The sequence below is a fragment of the Tauraco erythrolophus genome, chromosome 4 (assembly GCF_009769465.1).
Source record: "Tauraco erythrolophus isolate bTauEry1 chromosome 4, bTauEry1.pri, whole genome shotgun sequence".
In the NCBI taxonomy this organism is placed as follows: domain Eukaryota; kingdom Metazoa; phylum Chordata; class Aves; order Musophagiformes; family Musophagidae; genus Tauraco; species Tauraco erythrolophus.
The window spans coordinates 87,716,102-87,741,597 of NC_141468.1; the positions used below are offsets into that span (position 1 = coordinate 87,716,102).

The window sequence follows — 25,496 nt, forward strand, 5'->3', positions numbered from 1 at the left end:
TGGACTGGCACACAGGCATGGCATCCCCCCCACAGACCCTGGGGCAGATGCAGTGTGCAGCGCAGCGAGCTCAACCTCACGATGGTCGTGATAGTATAAGAGGACTTTTGCAGAACCTTGTAGGAATATAAACACTCTTAAAATAAGAAACCCCCAAATTCACCTGGTGTTGCAGTTTGTGTGGATGACCGACGTAGACATCGTTACGGATCTGTGTTTGCTTTCCTGGATGTACAACGTGCAAAACCAAGCAGCAGATAGCAAAAAACGTGCACATTTGTCCTCCAGTTCAATTCCCTGAGGTGGTCTAAGGAATGCTGCCCAGCTGTTCCCCAACACCACGTACGGGAGACTTTCACGCAAGGAAAACTCACGTTTTTAACTTAATGTCACAGCCCCTGTGATTCATAAGCTGTGACAGAATTGGAACCTGTCTGCTTTAAAAGCCCTCTTCTGCCACAATACCTCTCTCTCTGGGGTGGGGAGAAGCCTGATGAAGCCTCCTGGCTTTATGCAAGAGGAATGACCCACAGTGTGTTTCCTGAGAGGGGTTCCCGACCTCTGTGCTTCAGTGCTGGACAAAGACCACCAAGGATCAGATTATTATTTTTTTTTCATTGGTAAGTCGTGGCAGAGATCTTGACTTCTTAACTCTGGGTCAGATGGTTTCCACCAACCTCTGACGAAGGCTTTAGATAAGGGCAAAGTAGAAAATAGCCATGAGAGGCTTTGAGTGGCATCCAAAAGCAGCTGTACTTAGGATTTTTCAATCAATCCTTCTAACAGACATTTCTAGAAGGGGCATCCAGGTTGACTCCACAGTTCATGTTTAACTATTCAGAGGTAACTAACAGTAATTTGCTTTCCTATCTAACATGTTAGGGCACACAGTGACAAGGATATGTTTGCTATCGCTGTGACCAAAGCTGTGAGATGTCATCCTGCAAGCATCCAGAAGATTGAAAGCCAAGGGCAACGTTACAGTGGTCCACAAGACTATTTTGCACCGGTCATTTAAATAAAATAATACAAAGCAACCATCACTGGTCTTAGTGAAAATAAGTATTGATGTCTTACACTCAACAGGAGGCACTTGTTTTCCTTGATAGCACCTAGGCAGCCCAGGAAGCCGGTCACCATGATGACTGTGCCAATGGCAATCACTAGGTTGGCAGCTGAAAGCGATGGAAAGCTGGGCGAAAACGTGGCGAAGTTTCCTTGTGACACTGACAGCCAGATGCCCACACCCAGCAGCCCACAGCCACATAACTGCAAAGAGAGAAACAAAAGAAAGGTCCCACCAGTTAAAAGAAACGGCACGAGCTCCTTCCTCCCCCAACTCTGAAAGGAAAGAATTTCTCAGGCAAATTCTCAGGTCACTCTTCTGCATGCTCTCACTGGCTTGGTACTGAAACAAAGTCAAGCTAAATGTTCTTACCTGGACTTGGTCATATCACCTGTACTTATAAATCTATTCAAAAGCCAGTGGGTGGCAGAATTCTCTTTTTGAAGGCTCAGCACATGAACCCAAGACTACCCATTGATCTCCTAACAGCACGGCCCAACGCAATTTTGCCGTAGGAAGACTGAAAGAATGTTCCATTGCACTTATTTCTGCAGGCATCTACAGTGTCTGACAGTATCCAGTTTTGCGTCCAGTTCTGGAGTCCCCAACATAAGAAGGACATGGACCAGTTGGAGAGGGTCCAGAGGAGGGCCACGAAGATGATAAGAGGGCTGGAGCACCTTTCCTATGAGGACAGGCTGAAAGAGTTGGGGCTGTTCAGCCTGGAGAAGAGGAGGCTCCGGGGTGACCTTATAGCGGTCTTCCAGTACCTCAAGGGGGCCTACAGGAAAGATGGGGAGAGGCTGTTCAGGAGGGCCAGTTGTGATAGGACAAGGGGTAATGGTTTTAAAATAGAGGGAGGTAGGTTCAGGTTGGATATTAGGAAAAAATTTTTTACTATGAGAGTTGTAGAACACTGGAACAGGTTGCCCAGAGAGGTGGTGGATGCTCCATCCCTGGAGACGTTCAAGGCCAGGTTGGACAAGGCCCTGAGCAACCTGATCTAGTTGGAGATATCCCTGTTCCTTGCAGGGGGGTTGGACTAGATGACCTTTGAAGGTCCCTTCCAGCCCTAACCATTCTATGATTCTATGATTCTATCCAGTCCCACATTTCCTCATCCTAGGGCAGGCAAGGAAGTCCTGGAGATAATTACAATCAATAGGATCGTTTCAATAAATATTTGTCACGAAATGCCCAGTCCCAGTAGCCAGGTTGGGTTTTAGTATGAATTCTCACAGCTTTACTGTTGTTTGCCAGTGTTCAACGTCCCAAAAATCAGATTTCTAGGTTAATTAGCCACAGGAAGCTCCACTTCTGCTACCCTCCGTCAGCGAGAGAACCTGAAGGAAACGCAAAGCTGCTAATAAAACATAAAATTAACTTCACTGTGCTTCTCACTCTCAACAATACCACGTCTGGTTAAGGAAATAAGTTGTCCCACACTAAGTCACGGGGCAGTTCTTCAGAACAACGGCCAAGTGTTGCGCTACAGGGGGCCTAAAAGCTGGCCACCTTTTAGCACCTGCTCAAAACGGTTGTCACACAACTTCCCATCCGATCCGTGGTCACCGTGCAGTGAAGTCAGAAGTAGGAGTTAGCTGCGCTTTCATTAAATCTGTGAGCTACTAACCAGTCCCACCACAGCTTCCCACCAAATCCAGCCTTGGCCACCGTCCAAGGAGAAACTCGCATCACCTTCACCGGGAGCGGGATCAGAGGAACCGCCCGCAAACTCAGAGCATTTGGCCCCAATTTACTTGGACCCCTGCATGGGAAAACAGAACAGCACCTAATCATTGCTCACAGGGCTATCCCAGAGATGCTGGTGCTCACCTGCCAGCAGCCAGGAAGAAGAGGAACAGAAGTTCTTGCCATCTAATAGGTTTGCCACGCTCAGCCCACCCCATCGTGCTTGCATAAACTTAAACTGGGAACTCAAGGTCAGAGACCAGCACCTCCACTAAAACAGGGGCCAGTCTTGCCTTGTGATGAGCGCTAATCTGGCACGATGAAGAGCTGCAGACCTAATTTTTTGGGTAAATATCCCCACTTCTGTCCGATGTGATTTTACCGGCGGGGCAGATATTTCAGGGTACAACTAGCTCTTTTTAGAGCTTTTGAAACTGCTTTGCATTTTGGGAGATTCACCAGTTTGGTGAAGAATTGTGAACAGGAGTAGGCCTTATACAAGATAGTCACAGGCATTCCCATGGGAGGCAGAGGTTGTGCAGGCAGAGAAACAGAATAAGAGATGGACACTAACCATACTGCATTGGTGTTTATCTCCAGGCCACCTTGCACCTAAGCATTAGCTTATCAACCTGTAAAAAAAAAACAAACCCCACACTGTCTAAAGCTCACAAGCATACGCATTGGGTAGCACAGAGGAAATTTTTAGCATCCTTGTAAGGAGGCTGGGAAGCACCTCTGCTTCCAAAACTCAACAGACAACAACCCCACAGAGCGAGCTGGGGAGCTCTGCATCACTGGGTGTGGATAAATGTCTCAACATCTGTTTCCCGTAACAGAGCTGGATGCAGCTGCAACACGAGTGTGTGCAGCAGGAAAAAAGTCCAAGAGCTGCTATCCCTGTGGAAAGGCTGGTACAAAACATACACGCATGCAGGCGGCAGGAAAGGGCTACAGGACTTTAACCTCTTCCCCCAAATCCATCCTCTCCAATTAATAGCCTAGAAGTGATTTCTCATTGTCTTTCGCAGCATGAGAGCAAGGTCAATGCAAACTTGGAGTAGTAGAGAACTGGGGGGAGGGGGATGCAAAACAGAAGTCTCCTGATCACATCCTGCTGCAGGACCCAGTGGACATCACCACAGGTTTAAACTGTCTGCAGTTCATAGAATCATAGAATGGTTAGGGCTGGAAGGGACCTTCAAAGGTCATCTAGTCCAACCCCCCTGCAAGGAACAGGGATATCTCCAACTAGATCAGGTTGCTCAGGGCCTCGTCCAACCTGGCCTTGAACGTCTCCAGGGACGGAGCATCCACCACCTCTCTGGGCAACCTGTTCCAGTGTTCTACAACTCTCATGGTAAAAAATTTTTTCCTAATATCCAACCTGAATCTACCTCCCTCTATTTTAAAACCATTACCCCTTGTCCTATCACAACAGGCCCTCCTGAACAGCCTCTCCCCATCTTTCTTGTAGGCCCCCTTGAGGTACTGGAAGACTGCTATAAGGTCACCCCGGAGCCTCCTCTTCTCCAGGCTGAACAGCCCCAACTCTTTCAGCCTGTCCTCATAGGAAAGGTGCTCCAGCCCTCTTATCATCTTCGTGGCCCTCCTCTGGACCCTCTCCAACTGGTCCATGTCCTTCGTAAGACATGGAAGGAAGACATGAAGGAAGTTCACGGAATCAGTCCCCTGTAACTCCTTCTTTAAATTTCATCTACTTTGTCCTTGAATTGCTGCAATTCAGGAGCCTCAGGCTGTCTCAGGAATCCAGTCTGAACTGCAGGCAGTGGCTCAGGCTGAGAGCTTGATGCTTCAGGAGGTTAGAAGCAGCTTTAAGGTTTTAAATGGCATTTAAGCTGCCAGGGCTGTATACTGCCAATAGCTGATGGCACTCCAATCAATGACTTCATGACACTGCATGGATGAGACTGTAAATGTTTCCACAGAAGCTTCCACCAAAGACCAAAATTGTTCAGTGCAACTTTCCTTCAGAGCCTGAATTCAGACTTTAAAGGTTATTCATGAACGTGCTCCTTGGACTTTCGTACTTTATTAGGCTCGGAAAGCACAGCCCTAGCTCAAGTGTTTTGAAAGAAGGCAGTGAGTTCTGGAATCATCAGGCCAAAAGCAAGAGATCACTGCAGACAAACAAGGTGGTGGGAAGAGCAAAGTAAGGGCAAGCGGCTTACAGAGGAAGGGCAAATAAAGGACAAAAAGGAGCACGTGCAATCAATCGAAAGATCAGCCCATAAGGAGTTGCACTTCAGTATCCAACTCCAGTTACGAGGATAGTAGCAAAAGGCGTAGAAGAAAGAAGCCTTTACCAGCATCTCTTGACCTTCTGAAAAAAACCCAGCACAATCCTTGACAGAGATTGGTTCTAGAAGAGAAAGGCGGCTAGCGAATTACTCCAGAAGGCTCATGTTTATGCTTATTTAGATGACGTTAGAAGCAGCTGCAGCTAATTGCTTAGATGAGGGAAGGGAGATCTACCTTCAAGTGTAGGAAATTGGGAAAGTAACCGGCCCACTGATGCTCCATGGGATGGAGATGAAGATAGAAGAGGTCCAAGAGCAGAAGGAGAACCAAAGCTGGAGAGCAGAAAAATTGACAGATGGCCTCTGGCCCTCTAATAGGGTCTCAGTTCAGGAGACCCTCTGTATACATTTCCATGCAGGAGAGAGAATTTCTCCACTTGCTTACGGTAGCCACCCTAGTATTCTGGAAAACTCAGGAGCAAAACGCTTTGCTTTTCAGCAGAAGACCGGTCACCTACTGCGCCTTCACCCTCCCATAACGCCTCCAGCAGAGAAGACGCATTCAACACTCGATGCAAAACATTTGCAACAAAGGTCTTGTGGATCAGCAACACATCCGTGCTCTCCTCCCACGGCAGACCACTATGGAGACACAATCCCAATGCCAGACATCTGGACACGCTGGGAGAAGAGCCCTTTAGAACGTGAAACGAAGTGGTACGTCAGCTGAAGCAGCAGATGTGTCCACATCTGCTCCTTCTCCGGGCAATTCCAATGTCCCACAGAGGACAACCATGGAAGAACTCCTTTCCAGCTGCTGCAGTGAGGAGGTTAACACGCCGAAGGGCACAACATGGTTACAGTTCCCATCAGAGCTTTCTAATGACACATCTGAGTGCAATAGTCCAACTATGCCACGGTACCTGCACCGATCACGCTCCAACCACGCCGATTCCCAGGCCCACCAGGCAAGTTCTCCTCTTCACAGACTTTTTCCCTTCCTAAGATCCCTCCATCCCTGAATGACACTGGAAGTTCAGATGACATAAAGGACCAGGTGACGGAGGGGCTATTAGAGACCAAGGGCGATCTACGCAAACAGGATTACCGACAGTGACTGAAAAGAGTAAACAGACAGGAAGACTTGCAAGAGATTTGATAAAAGATGTGATATCCTACAAACCCCCACAGGGTGGCATCTCATGCCAAATAGCACTGACACTTCTAAGTCGAATTTTATTTTTCTCCTCTCCAGAGCTCCTCAATTTTGGTGCTTTCTCTGTTTTTATCCCTGTCATTCTACTGAGTCGCAGTATTGTTGTTGCTAACTCAAACTTTTGCTTTAAACCTTAGGTCCCAGGCCAAATGCTTTTTCACTCACGCTTCTTAAAAAAAAATCCCAAATTATTTCACTGACTTGAGACTTAATTGCACGTAACAGTAACAACCAAAGCTAGCCAGAATTCTAGCAGTAAAATAGCCTTACCTGACACTTTGTTCTCTACCAATCTCATTTTTTGTACAACGTGAACATTGTAAAAATGCTCTCACAACTATTTATTCTCACAGGATCCACCTCTTTCTGTTTGGTACAACTGAATCCTGGAGGGCAAAAGCATCTTATTAATTCCCTTTTTCACCATATAATTAAATAATATATGCTGCTTGGTATTTAATTCCACGAGAGTGATGGCACTGACATTCCTTCCCTGGGGAAATGGTTCAACAGCATACTAAATTTCTCTGGATTTTTCTTCTCAAAACATGTTGGCTCATTCCCCTCTCATCATTAGAAATTATCATCCTCCAGGCAGCGATCACATCTCTGCTTCCCCTGGTCATGAAGGTAACTGCAGAACACCATCAAAAAGTCAGTGACACACAGGGATACACACGTTCTTACTTACAGGGTGATTTAGGCAAGTTATGGCACACACATTTTAATCTTGGAAGCAAACAAAAGGAACACCAACGTTCCTCACAGTTTCTCCCTCACTTGGCTATTTCACTACCAAAGCCTCAAGCCTCTTCAGTACCTGAAGATCCCTCTGTCATCATCACCGTGCCCAGAAATCATAGAGCATTTTAGGAAATGTTAAAAAAACCTCAAATGCTTCAAATGAAATTAGAACTCCAGATAAACCCAGAGAGAGAAAGAACCTCAAAAGCAAGTCTTTCCCTGACAAGTGCTATCATCAGAGTGGGAAAGGAGCTTTTTTATTTTATTCTGGATTTTTAAGCATTGTGTGAACTAACACGACAATACAAACTGTGACAATAGAGCATCGTATCCAGATTTAGTTGCCTCAACTTAAAGAAGATATAGTAAGAGTTTACAAGACCCAGGGAAGGACAACAGAGATGGTCAGAGGTACGCCACGACTGCCATATTCATAGAATCATAGAATCATAGAATCATAGAATGGTTAGGGCTGGAAGGGACCTTCAAAGGTCATCTAGTCCAACCCCCCTGCAAGGAACAGGGACATTTCCAACTAGATCAGGTTGCTCAGGGCCTCATCCAAACTGGCCTTGAACGTCTCCAGGGATGGAGCATCCACCACCTCTCTTGTACAGAAGAGAGAGTCTTCTATTGTACAGAAGATTGTGCACAGGATTATCTAGCCTGGGAGAAATGATTAGACAGGATGTGAATTAAATATTCGCAGCTCTAGAGGTCAGTATGAAAACCAAACAGCCTGTCTCTTCATTCTTCTCCAGTAGTAAGAACAAGAGGAATACTACCAAGCATTACGTAGTGTGTTTTGCTCCAGAAAACTGAGAAGTAAATTGATAAATTGCGCCACAGGTGATTACGAGAATCAAGTATTGTGGTCACAATTGTCAGTAAGGGCTAGATGTTTTTGTTAATTGGGAACAGCACCTCCAGTTTAGTAGCATATACACAAATAACGACGTTTGATGCTTCTCAGAGTAAGGTAATGCATGCAGGATCCAGCAAAACTACCAGGCAGCAAACAAGTTGGGGTAAAGAAGGGGTAGGATATGCCATTCCGGTAAGGTCTATTAGGAGAGTAATATTGATAGACTTACCCTTGAAGTAAGGCATTGAACAGCCTCAGGAAACAGGAATCTGCTAAGGAAGGCAGTACCAAGAGAAAAAGGGATGAGGGCCATACTCTGGATGACTTTTGCCATCATCCCATCCCACGCACACAACGTGCCATGGAAAAGCTGCACAACCAAGTGTGTGAGAGAGGAAGAGCGGAGGGAACAGCTATGCTTGACATCAGACTTTCTCCTGCTGGTTAAACACCACGGGAGCTCTTAACAGCCTTGAAATAGAAGAGAGACATATAGAATCATAGAATGGCATAGGCTGGAAGGGATGTTAGAGATCATCTAATCCAACCTCATATAGAAACCACTTAGAGATGACCACTAGGGACAAAAAGAAGCAGCAAGAGTCTCTGTACCTCCACTAAATAAATGCAGTGACAAAAAGACTCTGAATCAGGCTTTGACAGGCTTCTTTTTAAACAGTAAGTCAACAAGGAGATGACCTGCACCCTTTGAGAAGCATAAGCATGAAGACACCACATGGACAAGCAGAAGGCACCACCAAAGCCTATCACAGAAAGGTTTTTCAGTGTCCACGTGGCTCTTAAACCCCTCTGTTATCTTGGGGTCAGCAACAGTTTGGAAAAGCTGCCAGTAACACTTTCCCTCTGTTTGTTAAGTCTTACAAGACAACTTGTAAGACAATCTGTCTTAGCTCTTCTTTTCAAGATGGAGAGATTTTCCACCGTTTCTCCAACTGACTCTCAGACCAGTCAGTGTGCAGAGGAGATGAGGAAGAGAATGGCCCTTATGAAGCAGCACAGTCTTCTCACTCTGTCCTTGTTTTTTTGTGTGTGTTTTTTTTGTTTTTTTTCATTTTCCCTTTCCTTCATTTATGGCATCTTAATGAGCTCACAGGTTTCCCAAGAATCAAGCAGCAGCACATCTTGGAAAACAGTTTGGAAGGCTGTTCTTTCCCACCATGCAGGAACTTTGAAAGAAAACTTCTATGAGACATAAAGATGGACATCATCTTTAGCAGCTGAAAACCTGTACAATATGTCAGAGACTTCAGATCAGCAAAAAGAGTTCACATCTTCTGCCCGTTGTGGATCTGGTGCTTTGCCGTACAGCCGGGAAGGCCCTCAGAGCTCTCTGGGAAGTGGGAGCTGAGGCTAGTGGGAATGCAGTAACCACAGCTGGAATAACAGCAGCAAGGATGCCAATTTTGAAGTAACACTGCAGAGAAACAGCATGGCAGTATAATTTGCAGAAAGGCTATTATCTGTCCTTCTCCTTGGTGATGGAACGTACGAGCCATCTCATTATTAACCCCTACAACAAAGCTTCAGCTGTCCACTCTCCAGCAGCAAGCCTGGTCTGTGACCCTGTCATAAACAAAACAAAGCTCAAAAGAGGTGAAAAGCCCTGCACTTTTTCTGCAACTGGGGATCTAGCACATATTTTGGTGGCTTCTCCAGGTGTTGCTGCTAAGAAATTTCCTTTTATGGCCAACATCATGGGAGAGTTTAACTTGCTCTACTTCTACATGGCTCTTGTAGGGCACTATCTTGGGCACTAACCCTGGAAACCATTTCCAAATACATGAAAGACAAGAAGAGGATTGGAAGTAGTTCCCTTGGATTTACAAAGGGGAAGTCATGCCCAAGGAACATGATAGCCTTCTACAATCAGGTGACCAGCATGATGGGTGAGGGGAGAGCTGCTGATGTCATTTAACTCAACTTTAGTAAGGCTTTTGACACTCTCTCCCAAAATATCCTCGCTGACAAGCTGGCAAAGTATGGGATAGAGAGGTGGACAGTGAGGTGGATTGAAAACTGGCTGAAGAGCCAGCTGGGTTGTGATCAGTGAGTGGCACAAAGTCCAGCTGGAGCCTAGTGATGTACCCCGGGGGCCAATACTGGGGCCAGTGCTGCTTAACCCCTTCATTAACAACTGGGACAATGGGACAAACCCTGTGTTGGGTTTGTGTGGTGGGGGCTTGGCAGCAGGGGAGGCGCTATGGGGGTGGCTCCTGCAAGAAGCTGCTAGAAGCTTCTCTGGCTACAAGCCAGAGCCACCTCTGGCCAAGACGGAGCCAATCGAGCACCTCTGTGATATTTAAGAAGAGAGAAAAGAAACTGCTGGGGGGGTAACCTGCAGTGGACAGAGAGAGAGGGAAGGCAGGGGCCTTGCTCCCAGACTCCTGTGGGGCCTGGCGTGGCTGCAGCAGAGACAGGAGGAGAATGTGAGAGAAACAACTATGCAGACACTAAGGTCAGTGAAGAAGGAGGGAGAGGAGGTGTGCCAGAGCAGAGAGATTCCCCTGCAGCCCGTGGTGAGACAGCAGATTGTCCCCCTGCAGCCCATGGCAATTAACGGCGGAGCAGAGATCCACCAGTGGAGGACCCCACACTGGAGCGGGTGGCTGTGCCCGAAGAAGGCTGTGACTCCATGGGAAAGCCTGCACTCCAGCCATCCGCTCCTGAAGGACTGCACCCTGCGCGTGGGACGGACCCGCGCCGGAGCAGTTCACGGAGAACAGCAGCCTGTGCGAAGGACTTACGTTGGAGAAGTTCATGGAGGACTGTTTCCCCACGCTGGAGCAGGGGAAGAGCGTGAGGAGTCCTCCCTCTGAGGAGGAAGGAGCAGCAGAAACAACGTCTGACGAACCCACTGCAATTCCCATTCCCTGTCCCCCTGCACTGCTGGGAGGAGGTAGAGCTGGAAAGGCGGCGGTGGTAGGGGGAAGGCCTTTTTAAGATTTGGTTTTATTTCTCATTATCCCACTCTGGTTTGATTGGTAACAAATTAAACCGATTTTTTCCCCAAGTCAAGTCTGTTTTGCCCATGACCATAACTGGTGAGTGATCGCTCCCTGTCCCTGTATTCTCTACTACGCACCACATACTCTCTTTTTTTTTCCCCAGTACCCAGTGTCTGCCTGAACAGGTAAAAAATAAGCCTCCTCCATGATGCACAGCTTGTGTCCAACACAAGCACAGCCCTGATTTGCTAATGATTGTTGTTAATTATTAGGTGATAAACATCTTGTTCATTAAATTCCCAGGTGATAAATTGTCAGTAGTTACAACGTAAGTGTGGGAAAAAAGCAGCAATAGAAAGAGACTTGGAGAGGATAAACTTACACCTTTAAAGGAAACATCCACCTGCAGAAGGATATTCCCAAATACAGACTTTCTACAGGATGGTTTGGGAAAAGTCAATAAAAAAACAGCAAAGTGTCAAAGCAAATGAGAGATTACTTCGGACTGCAGTAATTTCTCCCCCCAAACTTCACAGCTATTTTGAGCGGCATGCACAAAGGGAGACTCAACAAAACCATCCCTGTCTGCAGCTCTGAAAGGTCAAATTTAGTTGTGCCAATGTCAGCATTGTCATCTTTTTGTATACAACACACGCTGCCCGAAGTGCAGCAAGTAAGAAAGAAGACTGAACATCTGGAGGGGATTTGGAGACGATGTACAAAGCAAGATTAAAACGTGGACAACATAGTCAGGTGATAGTTAAACTCGGAGGGCAGGGAGAAGAATGGGGGCAGAACTTGGACACAGCATTAAGTCTCTAAGAAAAAAAAAAATAAAATAAAAAAAATTACACACCAGCTACAGAGACTCCTGAAATCAGGACTGGCAGGACCCTAGTCATTCATCTGCTGGATGGAAAAACACACAAAGACCAAACAGAGTTCCAAGTATCACAGATAACACACGTAAAATCCAGAGAACAACTAACACAGAAGAAGGAATTATGTAGTCACTTCACAGAGGAGACTGGATTGGATGGGTATTCAACAAATAATTCATAAAGCCCATAAAGGACTTGTGGTTTCTACAGAAGCACTGACCTTCTGCATATATTAGAAAGTGCAGTTATGCTGTCCTTGATAACTGACTTGAGAACAAAAGTTCGTTTGAAATGTAGTGACTAAGCATTATGCATAATCTGCATATTCCTCCTTAGGAAGCAAGGGGGTAGGAGCAGAACAACCCCCTGAGCAATTCGTCACCATGAATGAAAATCCATCAGCAGTTCTGAGCATTAAGTCCTATTTACTAAACACGCGTAACTGGAAAGATATCTTTCTGAAATGCAAAGTTTGGGGATTCAATTCAGTCTTGCTTTAATTCTTGCAAATGAGCCTGGCTGCACAGGCTTCAAACTGGAAACGGGCAGCAAACTGCAAGGCACCACTGCTGGAAGCTACTTGCCAGAAGACAACAGTTTAGGGCTTTTCTCTATGTGGCATCATTAATTCAAGAATGGTAATCTGCCACGATTTTAAAATGCTTTGCTTTTATTTTCCCAATTATTTCCATAAAGTTGATTTCACTTGAAATGAGAAGGCAATCTGAAAAGCAGCTGGAGAGAAAGATCTCCTGCATTCACCTGCTCCATAGAACACTTGGGTCTGAGTTTGATAGCAAAAGCAAATACATATTTTGCTGCTTAATCCCATGAGACCTGCAGAACAGAAAGAGACCTGAATTTTTCTTGGAACAATAAGAATATTTTACTGCGATCCCTGTGCGAGCACAATAAAGCGTGAGACTTGAACATGATAACAACCATGATTTGGCTAATAAAAATATTTTGATTTGTCTCGCCATTAAAACCTCTTTCCAAAAACATTTGGTTCACAGCCTCCGAGTCAGCACTCGGGCTTTGGAAGCTGGAAGGACACTTCTCAGCTACTTTTGTAGACATCAGTGGGAAGACACAGTTTTACCAAGACAGTTGTCAGAGTAACAATATACCTGAAAAACCAAACATCACAGTCCCAATTCCAGTAATGAAAGCCCCAAGATAAATGTATTGGCTAAGACAGAAAATCCTATTTTCTTCTATCGAGAGTAGAGACAAAAACAAACTGTTGAGTTCCCCCAGTGTTCTAATTTCGGAGCAGCTGCATTAAAGCCTTTAGAAAACACAACTGTAGGGCTGTTTAGATATTAAATTCGTGTGTTAGGTGTATCTGCAGTACTTTATTCTGAGATGTACGTCCCCACTTACTTATTCACGGACACTTTCTGCCCCACAAGGAGCACAGTCAGGTTCAGGCTGGCCCGCTGTCAAACATAAATCTACAATGTTTAGTATTCACTGGCATAACTTCATGAAATCTGGGCACCTCTGCTGGTCACGTGTGATTAATCTGTCTCTTTTTTACTGAGCCAATTCTCCTGAAGCCTCTTGATCCTCTTTGTTTATTTTAATCACAGCTGCTTAATTCTGCTCTATCTCTTAACACCAAATAAAAGCAGCAGGAACAACAACAACAAAATCAGATGTCTCAAGGACTTGGGCAGGGCAACAGTCAGCAGCCCTCACCCAGATGTGTCTAAAAGGACTGAGGACATTTCCAGCTCCAAAGAAGATACCATGACTTACGATACTCTCTTGAAGATGTACCACAGGGCACAGCCAAGAACGCAGTGTCTCAAACACTTAGTGTTCTCCATCAGCTCAACAGATGCTAACAGGGGCTTAATCTACATTCTGCAAATCCACTTGTGCCCTCCTCTTTCAGCTGTTGGAGGCACTTCTGAGAAATGATGCAAGGAACCAGCGTGAAGAAACTACCCACAGGAGTTATTTGCAAACCAATCACTGCGTATGTGTGAAGTGAGTCTTGTGCTGAATAAGCTGGACCACCACAAGCATTTTTCTCTCGGTCAATTTGTGTGTTAAACCAGCACAAAACTCCAGGGGAGTCACTCTCCTCTCTGATTCATGATATCTTCTGGCACTACTCATACCTGATTAAGGAGTCAAACCGACTTCCATTTTTAGTTATTTTATGCCAGAGGGTAGCACGGCTTCCAGTTCCCAACGACCTTGCATTGTTTAAGCTTTCAACAGAACTAGCATGCCAACGCTAAAATACAACGGACAACAGGAGCCAAGGCAGGAAAACAAGTTGTTGGCCCTCAGCACTATCTACTCTTCTTGGTATGGAAGTACAATTTAGTGACAAAAAATAGCAATGATAATAAAAGCATGAATGGTTTTGCTCAGCATTCATTAGGAAAAAAAATATCAGTAACTATATTAGATCTACCAGACAAAACTGACTAATTCACGGCAGATTTAATTTTTCTTTGATAGCATTCAAAGCCATCCTATCTCTTTCCATTAGAATGTTCTATTTTGAAGCTACTGCCCAGCAAATAACATCACCCAGTGGACTCGGAGCACCTCTTACCTGTTCTTAAAGACTCTGGCAAGAGGTCTTCAATCAAAAAGATGTTACGTGTTATCCCTCCATTGCCTGGAGCATCCGTGTCTCGTTACTTTGAAAGACTTAAAAAAGCTGAGGCAAGCGAAGCCTTCCACCTGCAGCTTGCTGGAAATCCTACAAGGCTGAAGCTGGTTCTTTTCAGAGAGACTGCTGACAAGGACTGATGTTATAAAGGGGCCAGATAAATAAAAAGGGGCAGGAGAGCAGCCACGTGCTACAGCGAGGAGAGCTGTATGCATCAGAGAGTCGGCAGATGTTAACTGAACCTCACTTTTCCATTCTGCCCAGAGATCCGTGCCAGGGAAATGAAAAACAGGCAAAGCACACTGGCTTTGGAAGAAACATGAAAATTCAGCCAGTTACAGGTGGACAAATACCTTTGCTATCCCAAAGCAAACACAGGACAGCGGCATTAGACCGCTTAAAGGCAGTTTGCAGCACACATCTGTGTTGGTTGAGTCCTGCACTGCTTCCAAAAAAAACCCACAACATTTTAAAAGCTTTCATTGACTTGTCTGAAAGGAGACTGAGGATTACATACTGTGGAAGCAAGAAAAAAAAAAAGGAAATGGTCTATTTCTTCTCTAGAATGCTTTACCATGTTCCCACCAAACCCACGCCAAGAAGAAGGAACCTGCAGAAAAACAGATGCTGGAATGGTTTAGTTAAGGGAGCACTGAGGTCAGGTCTCATCCTGCTCCGTGTCGATTAACTTCCAAGGTCCAGCTACCATCAGAGCAAGTCCAGCTTCCCATTATAGCTGCCTGTAGATTTAAAGACACTCTTCAGTATTCCTGGAGCTTTTGTTCACAGAGCCTTCGCATGGAAGGAAGGATCAGCAAAGACCAACCCTAAAACATTTAGGAATTAGCTCATAAAAGAGAACCTTCTCATGGGATTTCTTCGGATTCCCATTCTGCCACATTAAAACAGGCAGAAGGGAAATAAAGAAGGGAGTATTGCAAAAAGGATGACAAAGACACGGGGCTGCTTCAGCACCATCATGCTATTTTTGTCGTACACCACGACAAAACAACCTCAATATCAGAAAAGCTCGACAAGAAGTCGCTGTTGCCAGATAAGAACTGTGATGATATCTTGGTACCTGTAACACTGGGACAAAGCGACTAGGACAAAGGCATGTCTAGCAACCAACTCTAAGTCTCAGCGATGATTAACAGCTCTTGCAATTACTGTAATTAACAAGTGAGTATTCACGATGCGCATACATTTAGTCTTCAGAAAGGCGCTGCTAATAAAACAGACAGCACAGTGTGCGATGCAGGGATTTCAGAAGAACAGAAGAAGGAAAACCTAAAAGAGGCAGCCCTCGAAAAGACCAGAGAAAGTATTTTTGCCCAGAATTATGTTTCTCCCTTATGAAGTCAGTGGGAACGCACAGCTGTACAGTCTCCAAAACCAGTTAGTCTTTCACAAAAAATAGCCAAGTTTACTGCTTACTTGTCTTTAGTTGCTGCCACAGGATACCTCAGTGTGCACGTAACAGGATTAGGGGATTCTCTGGAAGGTGACAACTCGTAACACTCGCTATGTGGAAATACATTTGGGTATATAGCTCTACAGTACAACAGACAACGGAGCTGTCAACATCAGTTTTTGAACATTCCATGTCTTAAGGTATAATTCTTCTACGCTTTTGGTGATCGACTGGCACAGCACAAATTCAGCTGTCCAGAAATGGCAATTTCCAGAGCCAGAGGTTTAATGACCTTCAGCTTCTCACAGTTTTGTCTCCAGGCTTCCTTTCTAGTCTTCCTTCCAAGGCTGGTATACCTGGAATGCCTTTTCCCACAAGAATTTGCCAATTTGTCAGCCTTTATGCATTACAGTGCATGTGGAGAGACCTTGGGGTGTCCTGAGACTGCTCATTTACTATACAGAGACCTGAGAATTATCTATCCTTATTCACAGACAACATACTCAAGGCAAAAAGATAAATCACAGACCAGCTGAGGCTGGAAGGAACCTCTGGAGCTGATCTGGTCCAACCCCCTCCTCGAGCAGGGCCACCTACAGTCAGTTGCCCAGGCCCATATCCAGGCAGCTTTTGACTATCTCTAGTGATGGAGACTCCATAGCCTCTGTGGGTAACTTGTTCTAGTGCTTGACCACCCCCACAGTAAAAAAGTGTTTCCTGATGTTCAATTTTTGCCCATTGCCTCTTGTACTGTCACAGGGCGCCACCGAAAAGAGCCTGGCTCGGTCTTTGCACCTTCCCTTCAGGTATTTATACACATTGATTATATCCCTTCAAGGCATTCTCTTCTCCGAGCTGAACAGCCCTAGCTCTCTCAGCCTTTGCTCATATGAGATATGCTTCATCATCTTTGTTTGTCTCTCTCCACTGTGTCCATGTCTCTCTTTGCACTTCCCATTGTTGAACCTCATGCGGTTCCCAGCAGCCCGTGCAAACTATCTACGAAAACCATCTCCACATCATGATGATGTTTCAGTTGAAGCAGAAGGGAATCGCCTGAGGCTAAACTGGACCTCTCTGTAACTAAAAGCACGAGTTGGTGTGTTTTGAGCTACACAGTGAGTGCCACCAAAGGGGCCCTCAGCAACTTGTTCTTCCTACAATCACTCTAATGGCTTATGCAGTCCATGAAGGTTTAACAACCTGGCAAGCATAAGAAGGCAGAAGACACAAAGAGGAGCTTCCAGGAGCCACATCTGAAAGCTTAAGCAATATATAAACAAAATCTCCAAATCTGTCAGAATGGCAGTGTTTAAACTGAAAAAAGCAGTTCTACCTATATCGGAGGGATGTGCCATTCAACCCATACGTTGGGATGGATTACCTTCTCGTAGGGTCAGGATATCCTCTTATCGCACGTGAATCTTGAGTTTCCTTTACTAGTTCTGTAGAATTCATAATAAAGCTCCAGTTTGTGACTTTACATCTGTGCAGTGTAATCTGCCTGTCATGTGACTGCTTGTCATGATGAGATCATTCCAGGGATATTTTCTTACTTGACATCTCAGTACCAACCTGCCTCACACAGGATATCTGACTGGAAAAATACAGCTGATCCTGATCTGGCTGATTTTGAATACCTCCAGTGATGGAAACTCCACCACCTCTCTAGGTAACTTGTTCCAGTGCTTGACCACCCTCACAGCAAAAAAGTGTTTCCTGATGTCCAATTTTTGCATTGAAAACTTCGATTTTGCAAAACTGCCAGCTGTGCTATGGATTTTAATACAAACATGGATTACAGGGACACATTGACCAAAATAATCTTCCAGTAGAGAGGCAGCCATGGGATTTTGACCTTTCCAGTCTCTATCCAGAAAACTTTCCAAAAATTCTTCCCATTCCATAAGTTAAAATAGCTTTTTCTTCAGCTGGAACACCCCAAACCACAGCCCTTGCTCACCTACTTCCCTATATGCTTCCATCTCTTTTGCCACGTACATCAAAGAGAAGCTACAGTGGCCTTCACTTCTTGTTGCCAAGTGTGGAATCCATCCAGCAAGACCTTAAAGTCAAGAAAGGCTTATCTGATTCCCAGTTTGATTTTACATGTGCTGATATGTTTCTCCAGTTATCCTCTGATCTCAGACACGTTACAAAAAATGCAGAAACCTGAGCAGTGACTGCATGTCTGGCTGGGGCTTGAGCCCTGTGCCCTTCTGAACTCCCAGGTCATGCTTTTCTGTACAAATTAGAATACAACTGAACACACCTCTCAGCTGTAAAATGGAAGGGAATAAAAAGGAATTAAGTTGGTGCTGGGTTGTGAACAGTCCTTTACTCCTGTGGAGTCAGAGCCTTTTGCTCAAACACCTGTTATTTAAGTTCACTGTTTGCTTTTGCAGCAGGCCTGATCCCAGGAAAAGCAAGTGAACTCTGGAACTGCAGCTACCATCATCACCTCCCACAGCTCAGCAGGTGCATTCCCGCACGGCTTCGTATCCATCTTTCCTTTAAAAGCAGGTTCAGCCACCTGCAAGGAGCACAACTCTTGTCTGTCCATCTGCTTTAGGAGAGGGGGGAATGGGGACCAGAGGGCTCAGCAGCACTGCAGGCTGAGTTGGGCTGTTCAGCCTGGAGAAGAGAAGGCTCCAGGGAGACGTTCCAGCAGCCTCCCAGTACCTGAAGGGGCTACAAGAAAGCTGGAGAGGGGCTTAGGACAAGGGTGTGTAGTGACAGGACAAGGGACAATGGCTTTACACTGAGAGAGGGCAGATGTAGATTAGATCTAAGGAAAAAATTCTTCTCTCTAAGGGTGGTGAGAAACTGGCACAGGTTGCCCAGAGAAGCTGCGGCTGCCCCATCCCTGGAAGTGTTCCAGGCCAGGTTGGATGAGGCTTTGGGCAACCTGGTGTAGTGGAGGGTGTCCCTGCCCATGGCAGGGGGGTTGGAACTGGATGATCTTTGAGGTCCCTTCCGACCCAAACCGTTCTGTGATCTACAGCAATTTGAACGAGTCTGTAAATGAAGCATCAAACACACACGAGAGCACAGAGAAATGTGTTACAACATATACCTGCACTCTAGGCACAAAGTCTAGCTCTGCTTACTCTGAATATTCAACTAGGAACAGCCCGTGGCTTGCAGCAATGACAGCTGGAGAGGGATCTCACCACTCTTCCCAGATGTGGAAAAGGAATACTCTGCTATTTCTATTATGAACCCTCTGAAGTGACCTCTGTTCTCAAAAACGCTTTTCTAATGGGTCAGGGTCAATGCAGATTGAATTATTTAAACCACCAACTTAAATAATAAGTTAAATCTAAAACAAGAAACTGAACAAGTCATGGACTTCAACTCTGCATTGCTTTTGTATCCTTCACTCAGCTTCCTTTTAATTTAATGCACTTTTTTGTCAGGCCAGAAGAGAAACTGTGTTTATACACTTAGTGATCTTTCGTTGTTACTACATTAGAAAGCAGTGAACAATATGGTTTTACTTTCTGATTTATTTTTTTTTCTTCTTGGTAACTGAATTTTGGTAGAAATTAGAATTCCAATAAAAGCCACAATACAACATTTCAAAAATATACGCTACCAGTGACACTGCTCTATGTCTAGTGTGCTGTATGGGTAAGAAACCAGGAGAAGTAGCAAACCATAGTTTTCATTTTAAATGGATTTATTTAACAGTGGAAGTATTACTATAGTTAACAAACTGAACATTTCCAATGACCAGCTCTTTAAAGATGTAGAAACTGTAGCTCTTATATGCTAACACCTCATTATGTGTTCAAAAATCGAAGTAATTTTGTCTGCTTTTTCAGCTACCAGCTTTCCAGTACTGACTGAACCAGGTGTTGAGAAGAACTAGATGAATCCTCTGAAATGGAACGTACTGCTGTCCAAAACTGGTTTAGGCTTTCAGTCCGCTTTGCTTCCAGCTGTTAAGACTTCTACCAGTTTGGGTTTTGCTGCCTTCTTTGCAGCAATTGACAGCAACTATCCAGTCCTTAAATATTTTGCATTTTCAGAGATTATATTCATAAAACGAGTTGTCAAGATTTCAAACAGACTTAGTTTTCCAAAAGGATTAAATAGAGTTAAATTAAAAGGTCTCTCTTTCTTTTCTTTTTTTTTTTTTTAATCCTCTAGCTTAGAATGCATACTGTTAACAACTACCAACAACTGGAGAGGACTATCTCACCAAAACATGAAGGAATTTTAGTAATTCTTTACATTGTCCTTACTCTTTCAAGTTGTTCTCCTTTTCAATGAATAAAAATTATTTTCACTTCTTTATTTTATAAAAGCCTATCTCCCGTAGTAGCTGCGCTGGAAGGACACAAAAATAACCGATCAGATGCTGTAACGATTTACACTCCAGTTGCAATGGAACAATATCTCTTCAAACCATGGTCAAAATTGCAGGATCAGATGAATATCACATGCAAATTCACTCAGCTAGAACAAACAAGAAGTAGTTCCATAAAAAGCAGCAACCAGGGAATAAGAGTAAAGCCATTAGTCCGGGCTGGTTGTTCCAGGCACCGTGGGATGTGTCGTGGCTTGCCAGTCCATCAGGCTCCTCTCCCAGCACTGTTTTCAGTTTGCTCATGTGGTTTTGTCCCAGATATAATCGTGATGATTCTGCAGTGCTGCATCCCAAGTTACTGCCTGTCCCTTAAAAATGTGGCCAAACCACATGCTCTATAAATTCTGCAGGATTTCCACAAGTTAGCATTCAGTTCATTCACCTGTCAAGTCCAAGTCCTTCCTTCTTCTTCATACCACAAGCATTCTTACTATGTCCATTTTTTCACTTTTTTTTCATATATCCATTTCAGATCTTACATGAACCAGAGAGTTGCTCCTCATATGCAAACAAACAAGAGCATGAAACACTATTTTACATGCAAAAACATGACTCATATTGATCACAGCCTCTGAACCCAAAAAACCCAGTAGCAGGGTCTACTTGGGTGAGATTTCATAAGGGACTGCAAAGCTTGTACTTCACAGTGAGAACAAAAATCATGAAATCAGTAATTTTTTTGCTTTTGCAGAACTCATGCATTTGTATCATTAATAAACATATCGTTTTACTAGGTAAGGTATCTCACTTGCTTAATTTACAGGTCTGATAGTAAATAACTGGTTCTGGCCATAGGAAGCATTAGAAAAGCTGTGATTACAGGTATCATTAGGAAGAGAGGGGGGAAAAAAATGGAAAACTCCAACTGATGGTTCCATTATGCCATTACTAACCAAGAGAACACTGTGGATTGCACTGGCTCAGCACATGTGAGAATAAAAAAGAGGCACATAGATGAAAGACCTTGTGTGTTTTTTTTCAAATTGAAAAAAAATAAATTGAAGTCACATAAATAGATCTTCAATACCTAGATGGGCAAAGTAGCAGTACACAACTGAAAGTGACACTCATTTGTTTCACAGCACTAATGGAAGGTGCAAAATGACAACTCCTGTGGTGTATCGCTGTGAAGTGATCATTTTACTTCACAACTTTTTGTGGAATGTTTCCTGGAGGCACCTATTATTTGATCCTGAGATGCACCACTCCCTTCCCCCACCAAAAGACCATCAGAATCACTCTGGCCTATGTCCAGCACATTTTAGATCCTAAATTAAACCTCTGTGATGACCTCTAATACTTTTCTTCCCCTCGTCTATTTCTGTAGAAGTAGGTAGGGTAAGGCTTGCACCATGCTTAGCCCTGAGAGAATGAGAGCAATTTCCCTTTACGTGGTTTAAAATAGAAATACAAACTCTGCCAGGGTAATTTGGATGCCTTGGCAGATGGATGAAATAGTTCTGAATCTGCAGCGTGTAATTTGGCAGCCAGCACGACTGCTGAACAGCTGACTTTTATGCAACGACATTATTAATTCTGCCTTCCCTGCCAAACCAGCGCTGCGACTGAGCCTTTAGAATCACAGAATGGTTTGGGTTGGAAGGGACCTCAAAGATCACCCAGTTCCAACCCCCCTGCCATGGGCAGGGACACCCTCCACTACACCAGGTTGCCCAAAGCCTCATCCAACCTGGCCTGGAACACTTCCAGGGATGGGGCAGCCACAGCTTCTCTGGGCAACCTGTTCCAGTGCCTCACCATCCTCAGTGTAAAGAATTTCTTTCTTATATCTAACCTAAATCTCCCCTCTTTCAGTTTAAATCCATTGCCCCTTGTCCCATCACTACACACCCTTGTAAAAAGCCCCTCTCCAGCTTTCCTGTAGGCCCCCTTTAGGTACTGGAAAGCTGCTGTAAGATCACCCTGGAGCCTTCTCTTCTCCAGGCTGAACAGCCCCAACTCCGTCAGCCTGTCCTCATGGGAGAGGTGCTCCAGCCCTCGGATCATCTTCGTGGCCAATACTCTTCCATCTTGCAATACTCTTCCATTAAGCAGCTCCTGCATGTCTGCTGAACTGCTCCTACGGAAAGTTACGGAGCTGTCCCGTCCCATGCCTACTAAATCCACCAGTTTGATCCAGCCAAACTCCCCTCTGACTGCAAGAGCCACTATATATGAGCCAAAGAGAGTGCACTGACCAGAAAGTGGTACGTTCCAGTCGTCTCATCCATGGGACAACAGCTATTCCCAACATTAGTCCTGGCTTACTGAGGCCACCAACCATGCAGGACAGCCATTCATGCCTACCGACTCATTTGCATAAAGCTCACCTGCAGGCTGAAACGTCTTTGTTTTTAGACTTTCTCTGTTAAAGGATTTTTTTAAAAATTGGAATCACCAGAAGCATCTCAAAAGCCCACGTATGCCTGCAGATATACATTAACTGAGCTCGGATTTACAGGGTGCAAAATTAACTCAAGGAAAAGCCAGCACTTGTTTCAGGAAACGGAAAAGCTGACGGAAGCCATCATTCCCCTAATCCTGACTGCCTTGAGCCTCAACATTGTGCAACCACGGTGAGCCTTCTCACTGCAAGCCGACGTCAGAAACATTAGATAGATGTATCAGTGTCCACAACGCTAAAATCCCACAGAACACTCCAACGTTCTCCATCTCCAATCCCAACGGCCGCTCGCACACAGCAGTCATGTTAACCTATCCCTTTGACCTCCCCGTTTCACTCATCCAAGCTCTCAGTGGTTCTGCTGACTTCTGGAACCCAGTTCCTGGTGTTTGACACTATTTGCTTCACACGGAAATTCCTGAGGGCTGTTCTTCATACTTTGGCTTCAACCTGATGCTCTCCCTTCGCTTCCATGCTAATTCCCTCCTAGGCAGACAGAAAAGTAGGTGACAGGCAGCACAGGCTTGATTTCTGTTCAGGCAGCAGAAGGTCCCAGCCAGCTGTTTGCCTTGAGATTCCTTCAGTAACACATAACCAGGATGCGAATTTCACTGTCCTCCAACAGACCTCCTGGTGTGACAAGATCCAGCGCATTCGATTACACCTAAAATTTTGTCAGCAGTTTCACAACTCCATAAACTCGACTGATTCTGACAGCAGCTTACTGGAACAGGCAAATTAGTAGAACTGAATTGATGCAACCTTCACAGGCCTCAAAAGTCACCAAAAAGGCACTGTGTCAGTTCCATTTGCTTTTGAGCAGACCATAAACAAGCATATTGAGATGAATGATGATGTGTGGGTATGAAGAACACCACAAAGCACGGTCACCACCCTCATTTCTATACTCAAGCATGGAAAATAGGCAGTATTGGTCTCACTTTCCAAAGCTACAGATGGAACCTGTTCTGAATACCCAGTAAAGTGTTGACTGCCACCATGGGGTCAGTCGTCTTCCTCCTGCTCTGAAAATTTATCCTGCTTTACCAATGGATTTCTTTGTTTACAATGATATTCGAGTATATGATAGTGTATTGGAGTTCAGGAGCGCTCTGTCCCGTGTGTTCCATGGGTCATTCCCAGTACTACATGGTAGCTTTAACTCTACCATCATAACCTTATGTTTTAACACAAACGTTGCACAACAGGAGCACGCAGCACGCGCAGATTTCTGCCACCACTAAGCCAGTTGTTATTGCTCTTGTATCTTCACAAAGAGAACCTACTCACACACCACAAAGGAGGGTCTACCTTCTATTTCCGGAGGAGAAGAGGGAACAGTAAGAAGCACAGACACAACTGCAGGACTCAAGGGATGTCAGCTCTTTGCCAAAGCTTTAGCATTGACCAAACCAGCAAGAAATCACCATCACCTGTTGTGATCAAGGCTCCAGAGCCAGCCCACATGGATAAGGCTTGCAGGCATCTCTGAATAAAAAGTCATTCACGTTACCAGAAAGCACCAGAAAAAAGGGTGGGAAGAATGCACAGTGACTGCAGTCACTTCTTACGCCGTGATTTTGTTTCTGTAAAAGGTGGAAAACTGGAAATCCTGCAATATCTCCAAGTGACAATCCAGGACAAGGGAGTGGGCAGGAGTGCTAACAGAACGCTTGCTTTACAGAGGCTGTCCAACAGACCCTCACTTCTGCATCTGAAACCTACCTACGGGTACGTCAAAGGCATGAATGGTGGATTATATGGAAGCTGTTAAACCCTTCGTTTCTGGGAAGAAGTCTCCATGAAACCGAGAACGCTCTTTGAGAGGCTTGACTGATGGAACTTAGGCTGAATTAAGACAGTACACTGATGGCTAATTACATCACTTAACTCCACCGCAGAGTTCAGCATGGTCTTGACTTCTCATGTTCAAAGGATCTGCCTAGCAAAGTCACATTGCCCTAGCCATAGAAATGGTGCACTTTATTATCATGATGGTAAACTTCATCAATATTCTTCTTTGTATGGGGCTGAGAAGAACTAGATGAGTCTCTGACAATGGCTTTGCTGTGCTAGTGTTACGTTTTTGATTTACTGTTTGGAAATTATATTGACCTGCTGTTGTAAATGGCTTTGAAAAACGCTGAAGCGAAGCAGCAGGATAGTTCTAAACAGCATTCTTATTGCTTGGGTCCTTGTCACACGTGTGCCTTCCCTTCTGGAATTACTAACGCAGAGTTTTGGTTTAGAAAGGTGACAGCTTAATTCCAGAATGATTGAAATGAATGGATGAACACACTATGTTGCAGTTAAACCTCCCCTCCACCCAGCTGCAAAGCAGCAGCTATTTAGTCTTAGCTAAAAGCCCTCCCCTATTTTCTTTTTTTCTAGGAATATTTTAGAAACCAAAACTAAAAAGAACTGATTCCAGCTGTACGGGGAAAAAGAAGAGGCAAAAAATATTTAATTCTGTCAATGTTGTACATTTTTATACAACACCAAATAGTCCTAAGATAGGAAGGCTGTACCAGACCTACACACCCTTACAAGGTGGGAAGCATTAACATCAACTTGGCATTAATCATCAGGGTATAATACAGAAGTCTCTGCCTTCAAATCTCAAGGACAAGAAGGTTATTAACCAAGGCCTTGACTACATCTGAAGACAGCATGTCAACAACCGCTTTAGCAGCCTCTTTTCACTATGCAAATCAAAATTTAAAAGTCACAAATGAAAACCCTATGCTCCACACTGCAGTTGCTCTCCTTGCTCGTATAAAAAGTGAAAACGCCAAGACTGTGCTTCTTCCAGGAAAAAAAAAAAATCTGTTAGCACAGCCTGCTGGTCTTCATCAAAACTGCAAATAAAAACCTCAAGATTTTCTTTCTGAAATCCTTTTTCTTCTGAGGGTCCCTCTTCTTGAATATTCCTGACTGATAAAGTCACACAACGTGTGACCAAGGAACCCCAATT

The 25,496-nt window shown here is 44.6% G+C and overlaps 1 protein-coding gene across 1 annotated transcript in view; it reads right to left on the bottom strand.

Moving 5' to 3' along the window:
* Nucleotides 1–159: 159 nt before the first annotated feature.
* The window catches only part of TSPAN9 (tetraspanin 9), an 86,412-nt gene continuing 61,075 nt past the window's right edge, over nt 160–25,496 (bottom strand). The window contains exons 2-3 of the mRNA XM_086610779.1: nt 1,078–1,269; nt 160–225 (exon numbers count right to left, since the gene is read on the bottom strand). Of these exons, the coding sequence (XP_086466905.1) occupies nt 160–225; nt 1,078–1,269 (258 nt within the window). The remainder of the gene's footprint in view (nt 226–1,077; nt 1,270–25,496) is intronic.